Source organism: Antechinus flavipes, chromosome 5 (genome assembly GCF_016432865.1).
Source record: "Antechinus flavipes isolate AdamAnt ecotype Samford, QLD, Australia chromosome 5, AdamAnt_v2, whole genome shotgun sequence".
NCBI lineage: Eukaryota > Metazoa > Chordata > Mammalia > Dasyuromorphia > Dasyuridae > Antechinus > Antechinus flavipes.
Genome location: NC_067402.1, coordinates 195037187 through 195052767, shown reverse-complemented (window position 1 = coordinate 195052767; position 15581 = coordinate 195037187). Strand labels below are relative to the sequence as shown.

Here is a 15581-nt window from a genome sequence, read left to right as displayed (position 1 = left end):
GATTCTGTGCCCACAGCCTGATTATTTATAATGCCAGCTGGGAGCCTCGTCTGCCCATGCCAGGATTTTGGCATTTCTCGCATGCTTAGGGGGGGATATGGACAAGCTAAGATCAGTTCACTTTGCCAGGAATAGTCACCAACCACACCGCCTTAAGCTACAACTTAGGAACCCTACCCGGTGCCAGGAAATATCTTGTTATTCTCCTTACAGAACCACATGCATGTCCTGTGCCTCAGTTCTACTAAGGTGTGAAATTAAGACTCATGGTATGTTTCAAACTGAAAGAGACTTCAGAGATTATCTGGCCCAATCCCCTTATTTTTCAGAGGAAGAAACTGAGACTTAAAATGGGAAGTGCTGTCCATGGTCCCATGGTACGTGGTTGAACCTGGACTAAAGCCCACTTCCACTAAGAGGAAAAGAAGGCAAAATTCAACTCACATGCCAAGGCTAGAATCTAATACAGTTCCTTCAGATAGAGTATGAGGCACTGAATAAATGCTGACCTGAATAGTTTGGGTACAGACTGTTGAAGGTCCCAGGATTGCAGAAGAGAGGAAGAACAGTAGCTGGATTGATCAGGGAAGTCTTTGTTTACTCCTGGATTCCTGAGATATGGCAGAGTGGAAACGAGTGGGCCAGAGAGGGTCAGGGCCAGGGAGAGATTGGAAGGCAGCATTATAACAAGCTGCCTCTCCTCCCCTTGGCCAGCACCAGCAGCAGCGAATACTTTGGGTAATGGTTTCTTACTACTCCCTTTGGGTCTCCTGACAATTCAAGATGAGGCAGGACATGCAGTCACAGACATACTTTACACACTGTGCTCTCACAGCTCCCCAGCCTCCCATTTGAGGGAGTTGACTCTCTTCTTCTTTCAATAGCGTGCAATTTTTTGGCAGGGAGCTACTGGTGTCTGAGCTTTTGGACCATAAAACAAATTTTCATCAATAAATTAAGATCAGCAGAAAGCTAAACAGATTGTGTGGAGGGAGAGGGGGGTCAGTGTCTCTATAGAAGCCTGTGACAAAAATGTCCAAGTCACAGAAGGCCGGCCTCGATCAGCTCATCTCTCTCAATCCCCAAAGCCTTTTAGATCACAGCTTTCTCACAAAGGGGAACAGTCATTAAGCAGACTTTCTTCCTTTATAGCAATTCTATATCCTTGGGGCCAACTTTAACCGTGCTTCCAGAGACAAATAATACCAAAGATGTAAACTCTAGATACTACAGGGAAGTGACCAAAGAATGAGAAACAGTGATAGTTGAAATTATTCATTATTATAATCATGTTTGACAAAACAAATAATGCAGAGAGATTTAACATAGCTATCCAAATTAGAAACACAGCTTTAGAGAGATCTGAAAGTGAACCAGATATTTGGGATACTCAGGTGGCAGTGAATGGAGGGTAGATCTGAATTTGAATCTGAATTTAGCAAGTAATCCTTGCTAAGTCATTTAACTGTACTTCAGTTTTTTCTCCTGTAAAATGGGGATAATAGTAGGATTATTGCTTCCTAGGATTTTTGTGAGGATCAAATAAGATAATAATTGTAAAACACTTTTGTAAGTGTTGTAAAGTATTCTGTGTTGTTAAACACAGAACCTGGAATATTGTAAGCACTAGCTAAATATCCACTATTATTATATCTAGACCTTCTGTCCTGGGGACTCATTGTCTAATTCTGTCCTGTATCATCTAGATCTTCTGTCCTGGGGACTCATTGTCTAATTCTGTCCTGTATCATTGCAACAATACTTTAGCTCTCTATTAAGATGCATACCACAGATTGGTGAGGGCTCCACTAGCACCAAAGCTATTGCCACAGCATTTGCTTCTCTGGTGCATGGAGAGTGGAACTTTTAACTTTAAATGACAAAATGTAGAAGCCTGCAGATCCTGAGAGACTGAGGTGAGGAGAAAGTGGTTCTAGACCCAAGAGAATTGGCTGAAATAGATAGTGTGTGAAGGGAATGAACTTGAAAAAGTAGACTGGAGCTGGTTTGTGAAGGGCTTTATATGCCTGCCTGAGAAATGTATATTTCATTGTAGAAACAAAAATGAACAATTGAAAATCTAAGCAAATGAATGAATGATTGTGAAGAAAAAAGCCTCTGTTAAGCATTTACTATGTGCAGAGTCCAGAAGATATAAAAATAGAAAAGTAAGACAGTTCCTGCCCTCCCGGAGTTCATATTTAAATGAGGGGGGAGGAAGACAGTGCATGTAGAAGTTTTCAACTTTAAGTAAGATGGGAAGGTCTAACAGTACTCAGGATATAATAGTATCTTCTTTAAGGTCACTTCTGATAATCATATCCATTTCTGACATTGAGCCATTTGACAGTAACAAGGGCTTCAGTAGAAAGAACTTTATTTTTGGAGTCTTCAGTAGTAATAACTTGTGAGAAGACAGAGGTTCCATATCCACAAAGAGGTTACCAGATTGTATTTCCAGGTGGCTTCCTGGGATAATAGATGCAGTGGCTGAGAAGGAAATAGGACCAGAGCTGCCATCTCCAGAGCTTTAAAGTTAGAAGTAGGACTCAGTGCTAGGGATATTGATATTTCCAAGGCTCTTGAGTTCAAGATCCTGAGCTACCTCTATTGGAATGGAGGGGAAATGGTGGCAGTTGGTGGGGATATCTGATCCCAAATGAGTTGCTTCCCTAGTTGATAGCGGCAAGGGCCCACTCTTAGTACACTTGGACTTCTCTGTCACAGGGAAAGATACTGGCAAGAAAAATGGATCTTATCTCCACAGTGATCACTCCTCAATAATGGCTTCAGAGCCCAGCCATTGGTCCAAGAAGCACTGTTATGCTCATGAACAAGGGGTTGGACACCTCCACAGGGTTTACTTGAGATGATGCCTCCATGAGCTCTACAGAAGAATAATATATTCTGAACTGTACCTAAGAAAGACTGTTTTTGCAACTGTGTAAAAATGGCTTGGAGAGGGGAGCGACTAGAAACAAGGAAACCAGTTTGGAGGCTTTTGCAATTATTGTTTATTCAACTGATAAAGGGCCTGAATGAGGATAGTGACCATATGAGCAGAAAGTAAGGTGAGGAAGTCAAATGTACAGAGCTTAACAAATGATTTGAATATGGAGGTGAAGGTTAGGTGAAAAAATATTAGTCCCCAGCTTGAGTGACTAGAAAAATAATAGTGCCCTCCACTGAAATAGCCAAGTGTGGAGAAGGGACAGGTGTAAGTGAGGGGATAATTCAATTTTGTACATGCTGAATTTGAAATGTCATTAGATTTCTAACCAGAGATGTCCAGTAAGCAGTTAGTGATGTGAAGTTTCCACCAGAGGCACATTAGGGTTGGTTATATTTCTGAGATTCATATACAAAGAAAGGATAATGAATCCATGTGAGCTGATGAGACCACCAAGGGAGAGAGTGTAGAGAGAGGAGAAGATTTCAGATAGTCTTAGAAAACTTGTATTAAGGAAGCGGGAGACAGGTGAATTTTCAAGGGAGGCTGAGCTTTAGTCAGACAAGTAGGAAGGGAACCAGGAAAAAACAGTATAAGTTTGATATCAAGATTCAGAAGTGAGAATGACCAAGGATGATGGTCAGGCAAAGTGTTCTAAAGAATATTTCAAAAGAGAGAGATCACTTTTAAGAAGAGGTAAGAAAGGGGAAGAATCTTGGAAAGCTTCATAGAAGAGGTAGTCCCTGAACTAGACCTTGATACAAAAGCTGAATTTTAACTCTGAGCCTTGGAGAATGTGTGTTCCAGGTAGATCAATGCAGATTCATAAACGGGCTAGAGTAAAGAACAGAACTGGAGAGAGCTGTACAGATTTTAGGTTGTGTTGACAGATCAAGTCAACTGTGCTGATGACTTAGAAAATAGCACATGGATCTGAACCAATTATTTTTGAGTCAGTAGCTTAGACATTTTTTTAAAACTGGATGGCAGCAGGGTCTCTGGACGATTTCTTGGAACATGAAGCTAATGGGGGACCTTTGAACTTGCCTTTGAGAGAGAGGAGAAATATAAGGAGAGGAAGGAAGGAGAGGAAAGAAGCGGAAGGAGGAGGGAGAGACAGACAGAATCTTGTAGTGGGAAAATGCACTGAATTTGGAAGCCCCAGTTGTGACATGCACTAACTGTACGACTTTGGCAAATTCATTTAACTCCTCTAAAGTCTTAACTTCATCATCCCAAGATGAATATGATAATATTTATATTTCCTACCTTACCCAGCCTAACTTGTGGGGGGAGGGAAAGCACTTTTCAAACCTTAAATACATATGAATACACATACAGACCAGAAGATGCTCCCTCACACAAGGCTCCAACCCATTGCAGTGTAGGTCAAAGGCACAAGCCAGTAAAGCCTTAGAAATAAAGAGACTGCAAGGCAACTTATGAAAAGGGCAAATGGAAAATAACTCCAGAGTTTTGAATTATCTCTTGCAGGGAAGGCAAGAACAGAGTCCAGTGAATGGAACGGAAACATATTGACAATAGCAAAAAAAGAAACAATTATGACACATTTTCATAAGAGATCCTGAGAATACATTGGCTCCCCCTTTTGCTTACTCAACAGGAAAAAAGAGAGAGAGAGAAAGATGAGGTTGACATACCAAAATGCAAACGCTTGCACTTTGCTTCTCACTATTTTCTTTAAGCTTGTAAAGATTTTGAAGCATTTTGTTTTTGTTTGTTTTAGTGTGGTTTAATTTTTTTGTTCTGGAGTTGTTTATTATTTGCTTTTAAAGGAAACATTCTGGTAAGAAAGCCAAGAAAAATACCATAAAACTGAAGGCCTGGGGTTCTCAGTGCTATTCCAAGGGAATTGACATCTTAAGAGCAGAAGGGTTGGGCTTTCCCTGAAACACACACTTACTTGTTAGTCTTTCCTTAATATAAAGTGAAGGTTTCTCAAAGAAAAAGAAGGAAGATTTTTTTTTTCTTTTGGAAAGGGGACACTTAAAATTTCTATGGGGAGACCACATAACAAAGTAGAAAGCACCCCACCATTCCTTGAAGCTGACATCCTTTATTTCTCATTCTTTTCTCACCCATATCCCTTAAAAAAGCTGTGAATTTTTGTCACCATTTCCTTTCCTTTCATTCTGATCTTATCACCCAATTTAAAGTGCTTACTTCAAAATAATAGTGCCAGTGATCTCAAATTTGCCAAATCTGACAGTCTTCTCTGCCCATATCCTATGTGCTCCTCCTACGTATTATACTTTCCCCTCTGGGATTTTGGGACAGCATTCTCTTTGTTGTCCTTTTCTACCTGTCTCTCTGCTCCTTAGTTGCCCATTTTACACACCCTAATTAGGCTCTTGGGCCCTCTTCTATTCCCTCTCATCAACTCCCATGGGTTTAATTATCATCTCTATGTAGATGAATCTTGGATTTATATATCCAGCCCTACTCTCTCCCCTGAGCTTCTGTTCCACTTCACCTACTACTCATTGGACATTTCAAATTGGATCTCTCAGCAACATCTCAAACTTACAATGTCCTCTAAACTTATCCCTCTTCCAAATTTCCCCCTTTCCTGACCAAAAAAAAACACCTTAAGCTTATAACTTTTGCTTTCTTATAGTGCTCTACCTATGTACATATACATATATATGCAATTAGTTGAAAAGTATTTTTTTTACCTCTACCTCATCTCTCAGATTTTACTATTTCTGTTCATAGAGAGCCACAACTTTAAGCCTTCATCACCCCTCACATAAGCTATTACAGTGGCTTCCTAACTGACCTCTTCTGTCTTCTCTGTAGTCTATCCTTCTCTCTCTTGTTTCTAAAATAAAATGTAAACTTCTTTGTAGCTTTTAAAGCCTTCCACAATGTGATTACAGTCTCATTATATGCTGCTTCCCCTCCTGTATACTCTGCTAAACACATCTTCTTTCTATTCCCCACATATAGCAATTTATATGTGTCTTTACATTGTCTATCTCCCAGTCCTAGAATATACACTTTTCTCACCTCCATCTCATACAATTCCTTTCTTTTTTCAAAACACAATTCAAATATCATATTCTCCATGTAGCCTTTTCTCACCCCCTGTGCTAGTGCCTTCCCTCCCTATTACATCTATATTTTATTCTCTTTTAGTTTATATATGTCTATATATGTCCTTATTGTTTTCCCACTAGAATTTAAGCTTTGTGAGAAAGAAAGATTATTTCATTCTTTGTATTTATAGCCCCAGTGCCTAGAACAGTGACAGGCTCATAGTCGGTGCTTAAAAAACATCTGTTATTGTTGTTGTTGTGATGCTTAGAGGACATCTAGTTAGAAATATTCAGTAATTACAAGAACATTTCTAGCATCTTTCAACTCTAAAATTCTGGGATATACTGTCATATGAAAGAAGGATTTTATTTTTCTCTTTGTGAAGGGCAGAAGTAGGAGGAAGGGCTGGGAGATTTAGGCTTGATATAAAGGACAAACTTCCTGACCATTAAAATCATCCAGAAATGGAATGGTTGCCTCTGGAGGTGGGGACATTGGGTCTGTGGGGATGGGATGGGATTCTTGTTTAGAATGTAGTTTGAGGTTAACGTTCTCTGTTGTCCCTTCTAACCGTGAAATTCCATGGCTCGGTGAAGTCATATGACTTTTGAAGGGTAAGGTCTGAATGACATTGGTAGTGAAGATAGAGGAAAGGAAATAGTGAAAAATGACTTCCCAATTTCTGTCTTGGGAGAATGGAAATGAGTTTTGAAGGGAACGTGATAAGTTCACATCTTTGTCATTTACTATACCAGCTGTGATAGAAGGAAAAATTTGAAGCTGTCATAGCCAAAAAGCTTGGGAGTAAAAAGGAATAGTTATGTAGTACTTTAAGATTCAACAAGTGCTCTAATACATTCTCTCATTTAATCCTTATAAATTCTTTGTGCACTAGGCAGTATAATTGTCTTAATTTTACAGATGAGGAAATTGAATGGTGAAGTGATTTCCCCAAAATTACTAGTAAAACTAGTTAGAAAGGAAACTTGAACTTGACCTAGACTTTGTAAGTTCAAGACTTTGCATCATGCCATACAAACTTCTTTAAGGACTAAGAATAGGTTTGAGACTTGCTTGGCGATTATAGCTAGGATGAGATTTTCCAGAAACTGAAGTTTCTTGAAATCTTAGAGAGTCCCTTACAGGGAATCGAGAGTCAAGAACATTTAGTAAGTAATATGGTTGGCAGAGCATGTGTTAAGTGCTGGGGGAGATAAAAAGTTCAGATATGATATTCCTTTGTTTTGAAGTTCCCAGTCAAATAGGGGAAATTTGACAAAGACCCTATATAAGTGGAGCTAGTTTGGATAATGTGAACAGGACTCTAAGAGCTTCTGGACTCTATCCAGATCGCCAGTCAAGGAAGCTAGTAATAGGGTGAAATAAAACTAATGCACTAAGTGCATCAGAAGAACACAAAGTGGTTTGTAAAGATGCAGGTACTATCTTACTGAAAGGAAAGCTGGGTGGGAGGAGTTATTTGAAATGGATTTTAAAGATGACAAGGAATGAAATAGGTCAAGAAGAAGGAAGATGTTCCAGACATAGGGAGAAGCACAGAGGTAGAAAAATAGTGTGGGGAGTAGTTGGATGGCACAATGGATAGAGCACTGGCCCTGAAATCAGGAGGAGCAGAGTTCAAATCTGATCTTAGACACTTAACATTTCCTGACTGTGTAACCCTCTTGGCAAGTCACTTAAACCTATTTGCCTTAGCCAGGAAGGGAGGGAAGGAGGAAAAGAAGGAGAGAGGGAGGGATGGAGGAAGGGAGGAAGGGAAGGAAAGAGATAGAGAGGGAGGGAAGGAGAGAAGGAGGGAGGGAAGAAGGAAGAAAGGAAGGGAAGAAGAAAGGAAAAGAGGAAGGAAGGAAGGAAGGAAGGAAAGGAGGGAGGGAGGAAGAGAAGAAGGGAAGGAGGGAGGGAGAGAAAAGAAAAGAAAAGAAAAGAATCATAATGCTAAGCCTTGGTGCTTATGTAGTTTCCCCTGTTCACCTTCCTTATTCCCCCCATTCACCCTCCTTACGAGTAAACTGAGATGCTGAGTGGGATAAGTGACTTATTGCTGCTCATATTGCTAAGGAATGGCAGTTATAACTCAAACCTATTTTCTGATTCCAAATTCAGTTCAACTCTTCCAACTCTGGGTTGGAGCAGTGGATGGTAGTGTGGTTTGATTGTAGCAAAAGCACATGCCAAGGAATAGTATGAAAAGAGCCTTATAGGTGTCAAAGAAAATTATAGAGGAACTTGAATGACGGGCAAAAAGAATTTGAACTGTACTCAGCAGGGAATAGGGAGCCATTGCAGATTTTTTTGAGTAGAGGAATGGCCTTGTGAGATTTATAAACAAGGGGGAGGGTGCTAGTAGCAGCATGAAGGATAAATTAGGTTCAATCAGAGACTCAGGGGTATAGATTTCCAGACATGGAGATGAAGATGTAATGTAGCGGGGTGGGAGGGGAGAGGGGAAATGCAGAACTTGTACTTTTCCAGGGATGGAAACAGATTGAACAGCAGGAATGGTGATTTGAGTTCTGGGAAGCTCTGCCTAGTAGTCCACGTGTAAGGAAGCCAGGAGACCAGCTGGGGAGTACTTTCTCCTCTGTCTATTGGGAGAGGAATATGAGACCGTTAGCCCACAATTCTGAAGCAGCTTGCTTTTCACTCTGTTTGTTCATTTCAGAGCCTGAATCTCAGAGCTATAAATCTTCAGCCTGAGAAACATGGATTTTCTGTTGTATGATTAATGAAAAAAAAATTGAGATGGCAGGGTAAGAACTGACCATATTGTAGAAGGGAGTGATTGGGGTAGAGAATTGAAAACATCACCAGCCAAACTTCTGCTGCTTGTGAGCCAACCTGGAGTGCCACCTGGTGGTTCCTGAAAGGATAGCACCCCTCTCAATCTGCTTCTGAAGTCCACTATGATGAGCTAAGATAAGGTCTCTTAACTCTAGCCAAATCTAGTCAATTTTGCCTCCATTTCCATAGATATTACCCCAATTTAAGCCCTTTTCACGTCCTGCTTGAACTATTGCAGTCACTCCTTTATTGGTCTTGTTGCCTCCAGTCTTTCTCATTCAGTTGAGTTTCACAGAGCTACAAAACATATTTTCCTAGAAAATAGGTGTGATCTTGGAATTATTCTCTTCTTCTTCCTTCTTCCCCTCCCCCCTTTCCCCTTTCCCCTCCCCCTCACTTGCATCTGCCCTTCCTCTTCCTCTTCTTCCTCCTCTCCCTTCTCCCCCTTCCAACAGAAACAGTCCTGGGACAAGTAGCTATTTTGTAGTTTTATTTTTTTATATTTGTACCTTCAGATTTTCAAGTGAATTTCTACTCATCAATTCAGGAATTCTTTTCAGCAATACATATTGAAACCTATTCTCTGCGACCCCCAAAAGTCAACCTAGTGTTCTGGAAGCCTTCCTCAACTACCGCACTCTCATCCCCACATTTCAAGATGGTAGACTACTCTGGCTCTCCATTTGTCCATCACCTTTCACTCTTACCATATGGGCAGCCCACTTTCTTTTCCTGTCATAGTCTTTGTCAATGCTGTCCCTTTACTCCTAGAATATTGAACATATAGATAAAATAATTAGTTTTTATAGTTGAATAAAAGTATTAGGATGTAAATTTGTCTCTATAAGCTCTTTGAAACCATTATTAGTATGACTGCAAATGCAGAGAAGAGAAGGGAGGATGACATTGTGCCTCCTTCTATTGATCTTCTTTGATATCTCCTTTGCTGTGTTTTGGAAACTTTTGATTCCATGTACCTTGGAGATTATGAGTATTTGGTATGGTGAGATCTATTAAAAAACCTTGTGAAGTTTTTATGAATCATGCTTATATCCAGGGGATTGTGGAAAACAATTTGGTCTGTTGTTATTCTTTGTTCATTCTCAAAGAGCACCAATAATATCATGATGATGTTTTTACTTGTGAGTGATTTAAGTGAGGCAAAGTTGTCAACCTCCCTCTCTTGTCCAGAGTCATTGTCAAGACAACTGGTGATGACCCAGGATCAACACTTTGGTCTGTGATGATGCTTTAGGTCCAATGTAGTTTATTGGTTGCATTCTCAAAGATATTTTGAGATTTATATTTATAGTGTTAGCATTTGTTGTCTGTCAGTTCATCAAGGATAGCAATCTTCTGATGTATAATTCTAGCCACAATTCTAGGTCATATCTTGCTAGGTAGCTGTTAAATCTTTACAGTCCCTGATGATGTGGTGTATAATTTCTACCATTTCCTTGCAAACTTTACAGGTCACTAAGTCTGGTTATTCAGGGTGACCCTTCTGCAGTTTCTAAGAGCTATAACTAGTGCTGTATTGCTATCAAAAGCCTAACAATTTCCATAGGCAAATCTATATGTTTCTACCCTTTGTTCTGTCGTTATTATTACTGTTATATCATTTTGTTCTTTTAAATTATTGTTACAGAAGAAATGAAAGTATCACTTAATAGGCCTTTTGTTTACTGCTGTTCTTAAATTGCCCCAGTTTGGGAGATAAGCAAGTGAATCAATTCCAAAGGATTTCTTATCTAGGCAGTGGCCCAATTTGCCCCTTTTCTGATTTCAGCTTTTGAAGTAATCTCCACATCTGGGTAAATTTGGTCTGTTCACTTTCTCCCAATTACATCTTACCTTGTTTTACCTACATGTTTTTGGTCACAAAACTGAAATAATGCAATAACTGAAATCCTTCTTTCTTCTGTTAAAAACCTGTTTGTCCTTTGAAGAACAATCTTAAGTTTCTTGACTGTGAAACAATTCCCTGTCCACAATGGTCCCTCCCTCCTCTGAACTCCTTTAGCTCTTAATAACTGTCCTTAATCACTTGATACTTTTTATATCTCATTGTGTTAACTATCATTCTGTGTATGTAGATAAAAAGAAACTATTAAAATACCAAAAGGAAGACCTATGGAGGGATTACACAGGATGAGTTGCAAATACTGCAGTCTACTCCAGTGGAAGGATCTTAGATCTCCTGAAGTATTAGAAGTACCTTGTATCTCTCCATTTAAATTATAAGCTTCTAGAAGTAAAGGACCATCTTTATAAATATACTTCACAATACCTAATGTCTAAAGATGGAACTCAGGAAATTACTTGTTGGTAGATGATGAGTCAGGGTTAGTCACCTCATGACCTTTTAAGCTAGTCCTTAAGCCTGATCCTTTAGAGCAAGAGTAATTAGTCTGGAGTCCACAGGACCCCAAAGGGCCTGTGAATATATATGAGGGAAAAGTTACATTTGAGTTAATTTCTAAGATTTAGTACTTTCTCCAGTTATGAGTTAAAAAAAAAACAACATTATTCTGGTTTACCAGACTGCTAAAGGTGTCCATGTCAAAAAAAAAAAGTTAAGAATCCCTTGTATAATGGGTGAATCAAAAGAGAAATGGGGAAAAGTGTTGGGCTTAACATGAAGTAAAGCCAGGGTGTAGATCAATATCACCCTCTTGAGTCTGAGCTTCTGATTACTTTGTGAGCTTCCTTTAACTTGTCTCATCTTTGCCTTTTGGCAAAAACACATAGGTAGTGAGATAAGTGAAACCTGGACTTCTTATTATACATACAGTATACAGCTTTTTCTTTTCTTTTTTTTTCCCTTTACAAGTGGCTATTAAGTAGGCTGCTAAAAAATAAAATAACTCCTTTCTAGGAATGTGTTAGGAAAAGCTTTTATTGTTTGTTCCTCCCTGTGCTAACCCTATGCTATGCCTGACTATAGCTATAATCTTGCATTCATATCCAGGCCCCTCATTGTAAAAGAATGATTTTGGTCAGCCCTAGAGGAAACTAATCTAATTTAGACCATTAAGAGGGACAATAAAAAAACTAAAAAGCATCCTGGTGAGTTTATTCCTTGTGGAAAGAGTTGAGGAAGTGGAAGGCTGTTTTGCTTGTAGAAGTCATAGAGAACATGATTGTCATCTTCAGATAGTTGAAGGTCAACTATAGAAATGTGATAGATTTATTTTGTGTGATTTAAGAAGGGAAAGGTCAAGAATAGAGACCCAAAGTGTGATTTCCTTGCTCTGGAAGCTACCAGAGCAGGAAATCCCCTCTACTATTACAAGTCATTACTTTCTCTGCAACTTTTAGTCAGAGAGAATTGATGGGGGGTACTGAGGGATGAAGTAATTTGTTCAGGATCACATAGTCAGTATGTATCAAAAGCAGCACTTGAGTCTAATTCTTTCTAGGTATGAGACCAGTTCCATATCTGTTTTCAACCAAAACTAGATAGAAATCATGGAGGAGGGCAACAGATTTTTTGTTGTTGTTGTTCCGTGTGACTGGCAATTGAAGGCTACCTTATTAAGATATTGGCATAGTAATGTAGGAAGGGACCAAGTTTGGTCATTTATACTCGTAAGTTACCCTGGCCAACTCTATCCATGTTGGGTGTATGTCCAGCTAGTATTTAACCTGGGAAAGGCAGTGTAACTACTGCTTGTGCATTGAATTCTAGGCCTTTCTGTGTGGCTGATCAAGTTCAAGATTAAAGAAAAATCAGATACTACTCCACTGTAGTAAGGTTGCTCATTTGTGATCCCTTTGGATTAGCTGGATGTTTTCCTTCATGCATTTTTTCCTTTATTTCCGTCTCGTTTTTCCTGCTGTAGTAGTTTCAATTCTAGAGAAACATCATTTTCCCAGGATTATCTTTGTGACAGTGTCTGGTTGTTGTTAAACACCTCAAGATCGGGGTACAATTGCCTATGTTCAAGAAATTGCTCTGTGATGACAAATCTGTGTATTAGACACAGCAGGATCTGTCAGTGACTAGCCTCTATCAAGTAAGCTCCCTCACCCTGGAGGTCTCTATGTTGAAAATAAATGATTACTTATCTGGTATATCGTAGAGGGAATTTTGTTGTGCATTCTGACTCCATGAAATGGAGACATAGCAATTCCCCTTAGGGTAAAATTAGTAGCAATGACAGCCTCAAGAAAAACATTTCAGGAGAATCAGTTTGCAGGCTTTCCTGGTTCAGTTAGATTAATTGTCACTGCATTGATTGAATATCCTGCCTAGAGCATCAGCTAGCTACCAGAGTTATCCAGGAATGAGTCTTTGCCTCTCAGCTCTGTACCTTACTTTAGCTCCTCACTGCCTAGTCTCTTAAGCTCATTTATTTATTTGTTTGTTTTTTGCTGAGGCAATTGGGGTTAAGTAACTTGCCCAGGGTCACACAGCTAGGAAGTGTTAAGTGTCTGAGATCAGATTTGAATTCAGGTCCTCCTGACTTCAGGGGCTGGTGCTCTATCCACTGCACCACCTAGCTGCCCCTCTTAAGTTTATTTTTAACATTTTTTTCTGGTCTGTTATTCCCATAATTATAATGCCATTATCTCATATCATAAATTAGGCAAAAGAAAGTTAGGTGCAAGAAAAGCTTGGGTGATTTATCAGCTATTAAACCATGGATGAATTGGATTTGGGGCATTTTGAGTAGAATCTAAGGGTCTTAAATATTTAGTGAGTAATATGGTAATAAGAACCTTACTGGACTTGGAACTAATGGATTCAAGTTCAAAACCAAGTGGTACAACTTTGTGTAAGTGACTTCCCTCATCTATAAAATGGGGATGGTAATGCTTACACCAACCCACCTCACAGGGTTGTTATGAGGAAAGTGCTTTGTAAGTTTTAAAATGCCATAGAAAGGCAAATTGCTATTTGTTAGCTTTGTAAATATATCCTTGTTCTGCCTTATTTCATTGGGCTGTAATAAAGATGAAGTAGTAAAAAATTGTCTACGAGTAGTAGATTTTTGCTTCAAGTTCTAGAGACTAGTAACCGCACAACTAGTGCCTTATGGTGAAAGGGAATGGCGGCAATCTTTATTTATTTACTTATTTTTTTTACACAAGGAGAATTTGATGCCCATTTATTTATCACATAGATTGCTAATCCATTACAGCTGGTACAAGATGAGCTTTTCTATGCTCTTTTTTAGATGATTAATAACATTTTACTTTACAAATATATGTAAAGATGGTTTTCAACATTCATTTTTGTAAGACTTTATGTTCATATTTTTCCCTCCTTCCCTTATCTCCTTCCTTCCCAAGATAGGAAACAGTCTGAAATGAGTTAAATATATGCATTTTAAAAAAATATATTTTTGCAGTCTTTATTTTTTTTTATGTATCTAATAGTATCTTTCTTTTTCTTTTTCTCTTCCCAGTTGTGTGGCTGTGGACTGTTAGGGGTGGGCATCTGGCTCTCTGTCTCCCAGGGAAACTTTGCCACCTTTTCCCCCAGTTTCCCCTCACTGTCAGCAGCCAATTTGGTTATTGCTATTGGCACTATCGTCATGGTGACCGGCTTTCTGGGCTGCCTAGGAGCCATCAAGGAAAACAAGTGTCTCCTTCTCAGTGTAAGTATGTTTCCCCCTTTTTCTTCCCAATCCTTTGCTTTCTAGTTGTGTGTGTGTGTGTGTGTGTGTGTGTGTGTGTGTGTGTACATACTACATACATTTTATATGGGTGTGTATTTATATGTCTGTCTGTCTATCTTTCTATCTATGTCTATCTATCTGTGGTTTATTTCTGATTCCAAGAAAGGTACTTCTGAAATGTTGTATCCTGTTCACTCTCTTATCTTTTCCTAGATTGATTAGCTCTTTCCATTTATATCAACATCTCAAAAATTGATTTCTGTCTTCAGGTCCCTATCTCTTGTTCATGCCTCCAGTTCCCCCATATTGTCAGGATCTTTCCTAGCATAAGGGAGTGCCATTCGCCTTTCGGGAATTCTGCCCTCATGCTGGCTCCCTTGACTTTTTTTGCATTGTGATTCCCATTTTGTTTTTGTACCCAGAAGTCATGTGGCAATTCTTCTTCCTTTTCTAGTTTTTCATAGTCCTGTTGGTCATTCTCCTGGCAGAGCTGATCTTACTCATCCTGTTTTTTGTCTACATGGACAAGGTGAGCTGTGGGGATGGGAATGTGTTAAGTCGGGTTTCTTGTTACCTGCCCAAAGAACCTTTTAAAAACCAAACAACGAGGATTCTTTAAAATGAAAGTGTTAGAATTGGGAGAGTCTCTAGAAGTTTAAACTAAATCCTTCATTTCTAGAAGAGGAAACTGATGATCCTCAAATGTGTCTAGGGACAGCCACACTGCATTTGGAATCAGAGTTTGTCAGCTTAAATCCTGACTTTTCCGTCTTTTTGCCCATGGAACTCTGAGGAAACTACTAAATTTACCCTTTACGACACAGATCTGTCTTATGATACAGATCTGTGAAATGAGAAGATTGGGCTAGATGATATCTGAGATATTTTCCTGTCCAAATTCTTTAAGTTGTCTACCTAAAATCACATAGAAAATTTGTGACTAGGTCTGCACCCAGTATCCTGCCTTTCTATTTTAATGTTCTCTGATGCTATTCTTGTGACATTCACTTGTGGTCTCTTCCCTGTCTCCCATAGGTGAATGATAATGCTAAGAAGGATCTGAAAGAAGGGCTGCTCCTGTATAACACGGAAAATAATGTGGGACTGAAGAATGCCTGGAACATCATTCAAGCTGAGGTAAT

The 15581-nt window shown here is 39.2% G+C and overlaps 1 protein-coding gene across 5 annotated transcripts in view; it reads left to right on the top strand.

Annotated features, from left to right (window-relative positions):
* TSPAN9 (tetraspanin 9) overlaps nucleotides 1-15581 on the top strand; it is a 250407-nt gene that overhangs the window by 222086 nt on the left and 12740 nt on the right. For all 5 annotated transcript variants that reach the window (XM_051961046.1, XM_051961049.1, XM_051961047.1 and 2 more), the window contains 3 exons: nucleotides 14227-14418; nucleotides 14894-14968; nucleotides 15475-15576. In XM_051961046.1, coding sequence (XP_051817006.1) covers nucleotides 14227-14418; nucleotides 14894-14968; nucleotides 15475-15576 — 369 coding nt within the window. The remainder of the gene's footprint in view (nucleotides 1-14226; nucleotides 14419-14893; nucleotides 14969-15474; nucleotides 15577-15581) is intronic.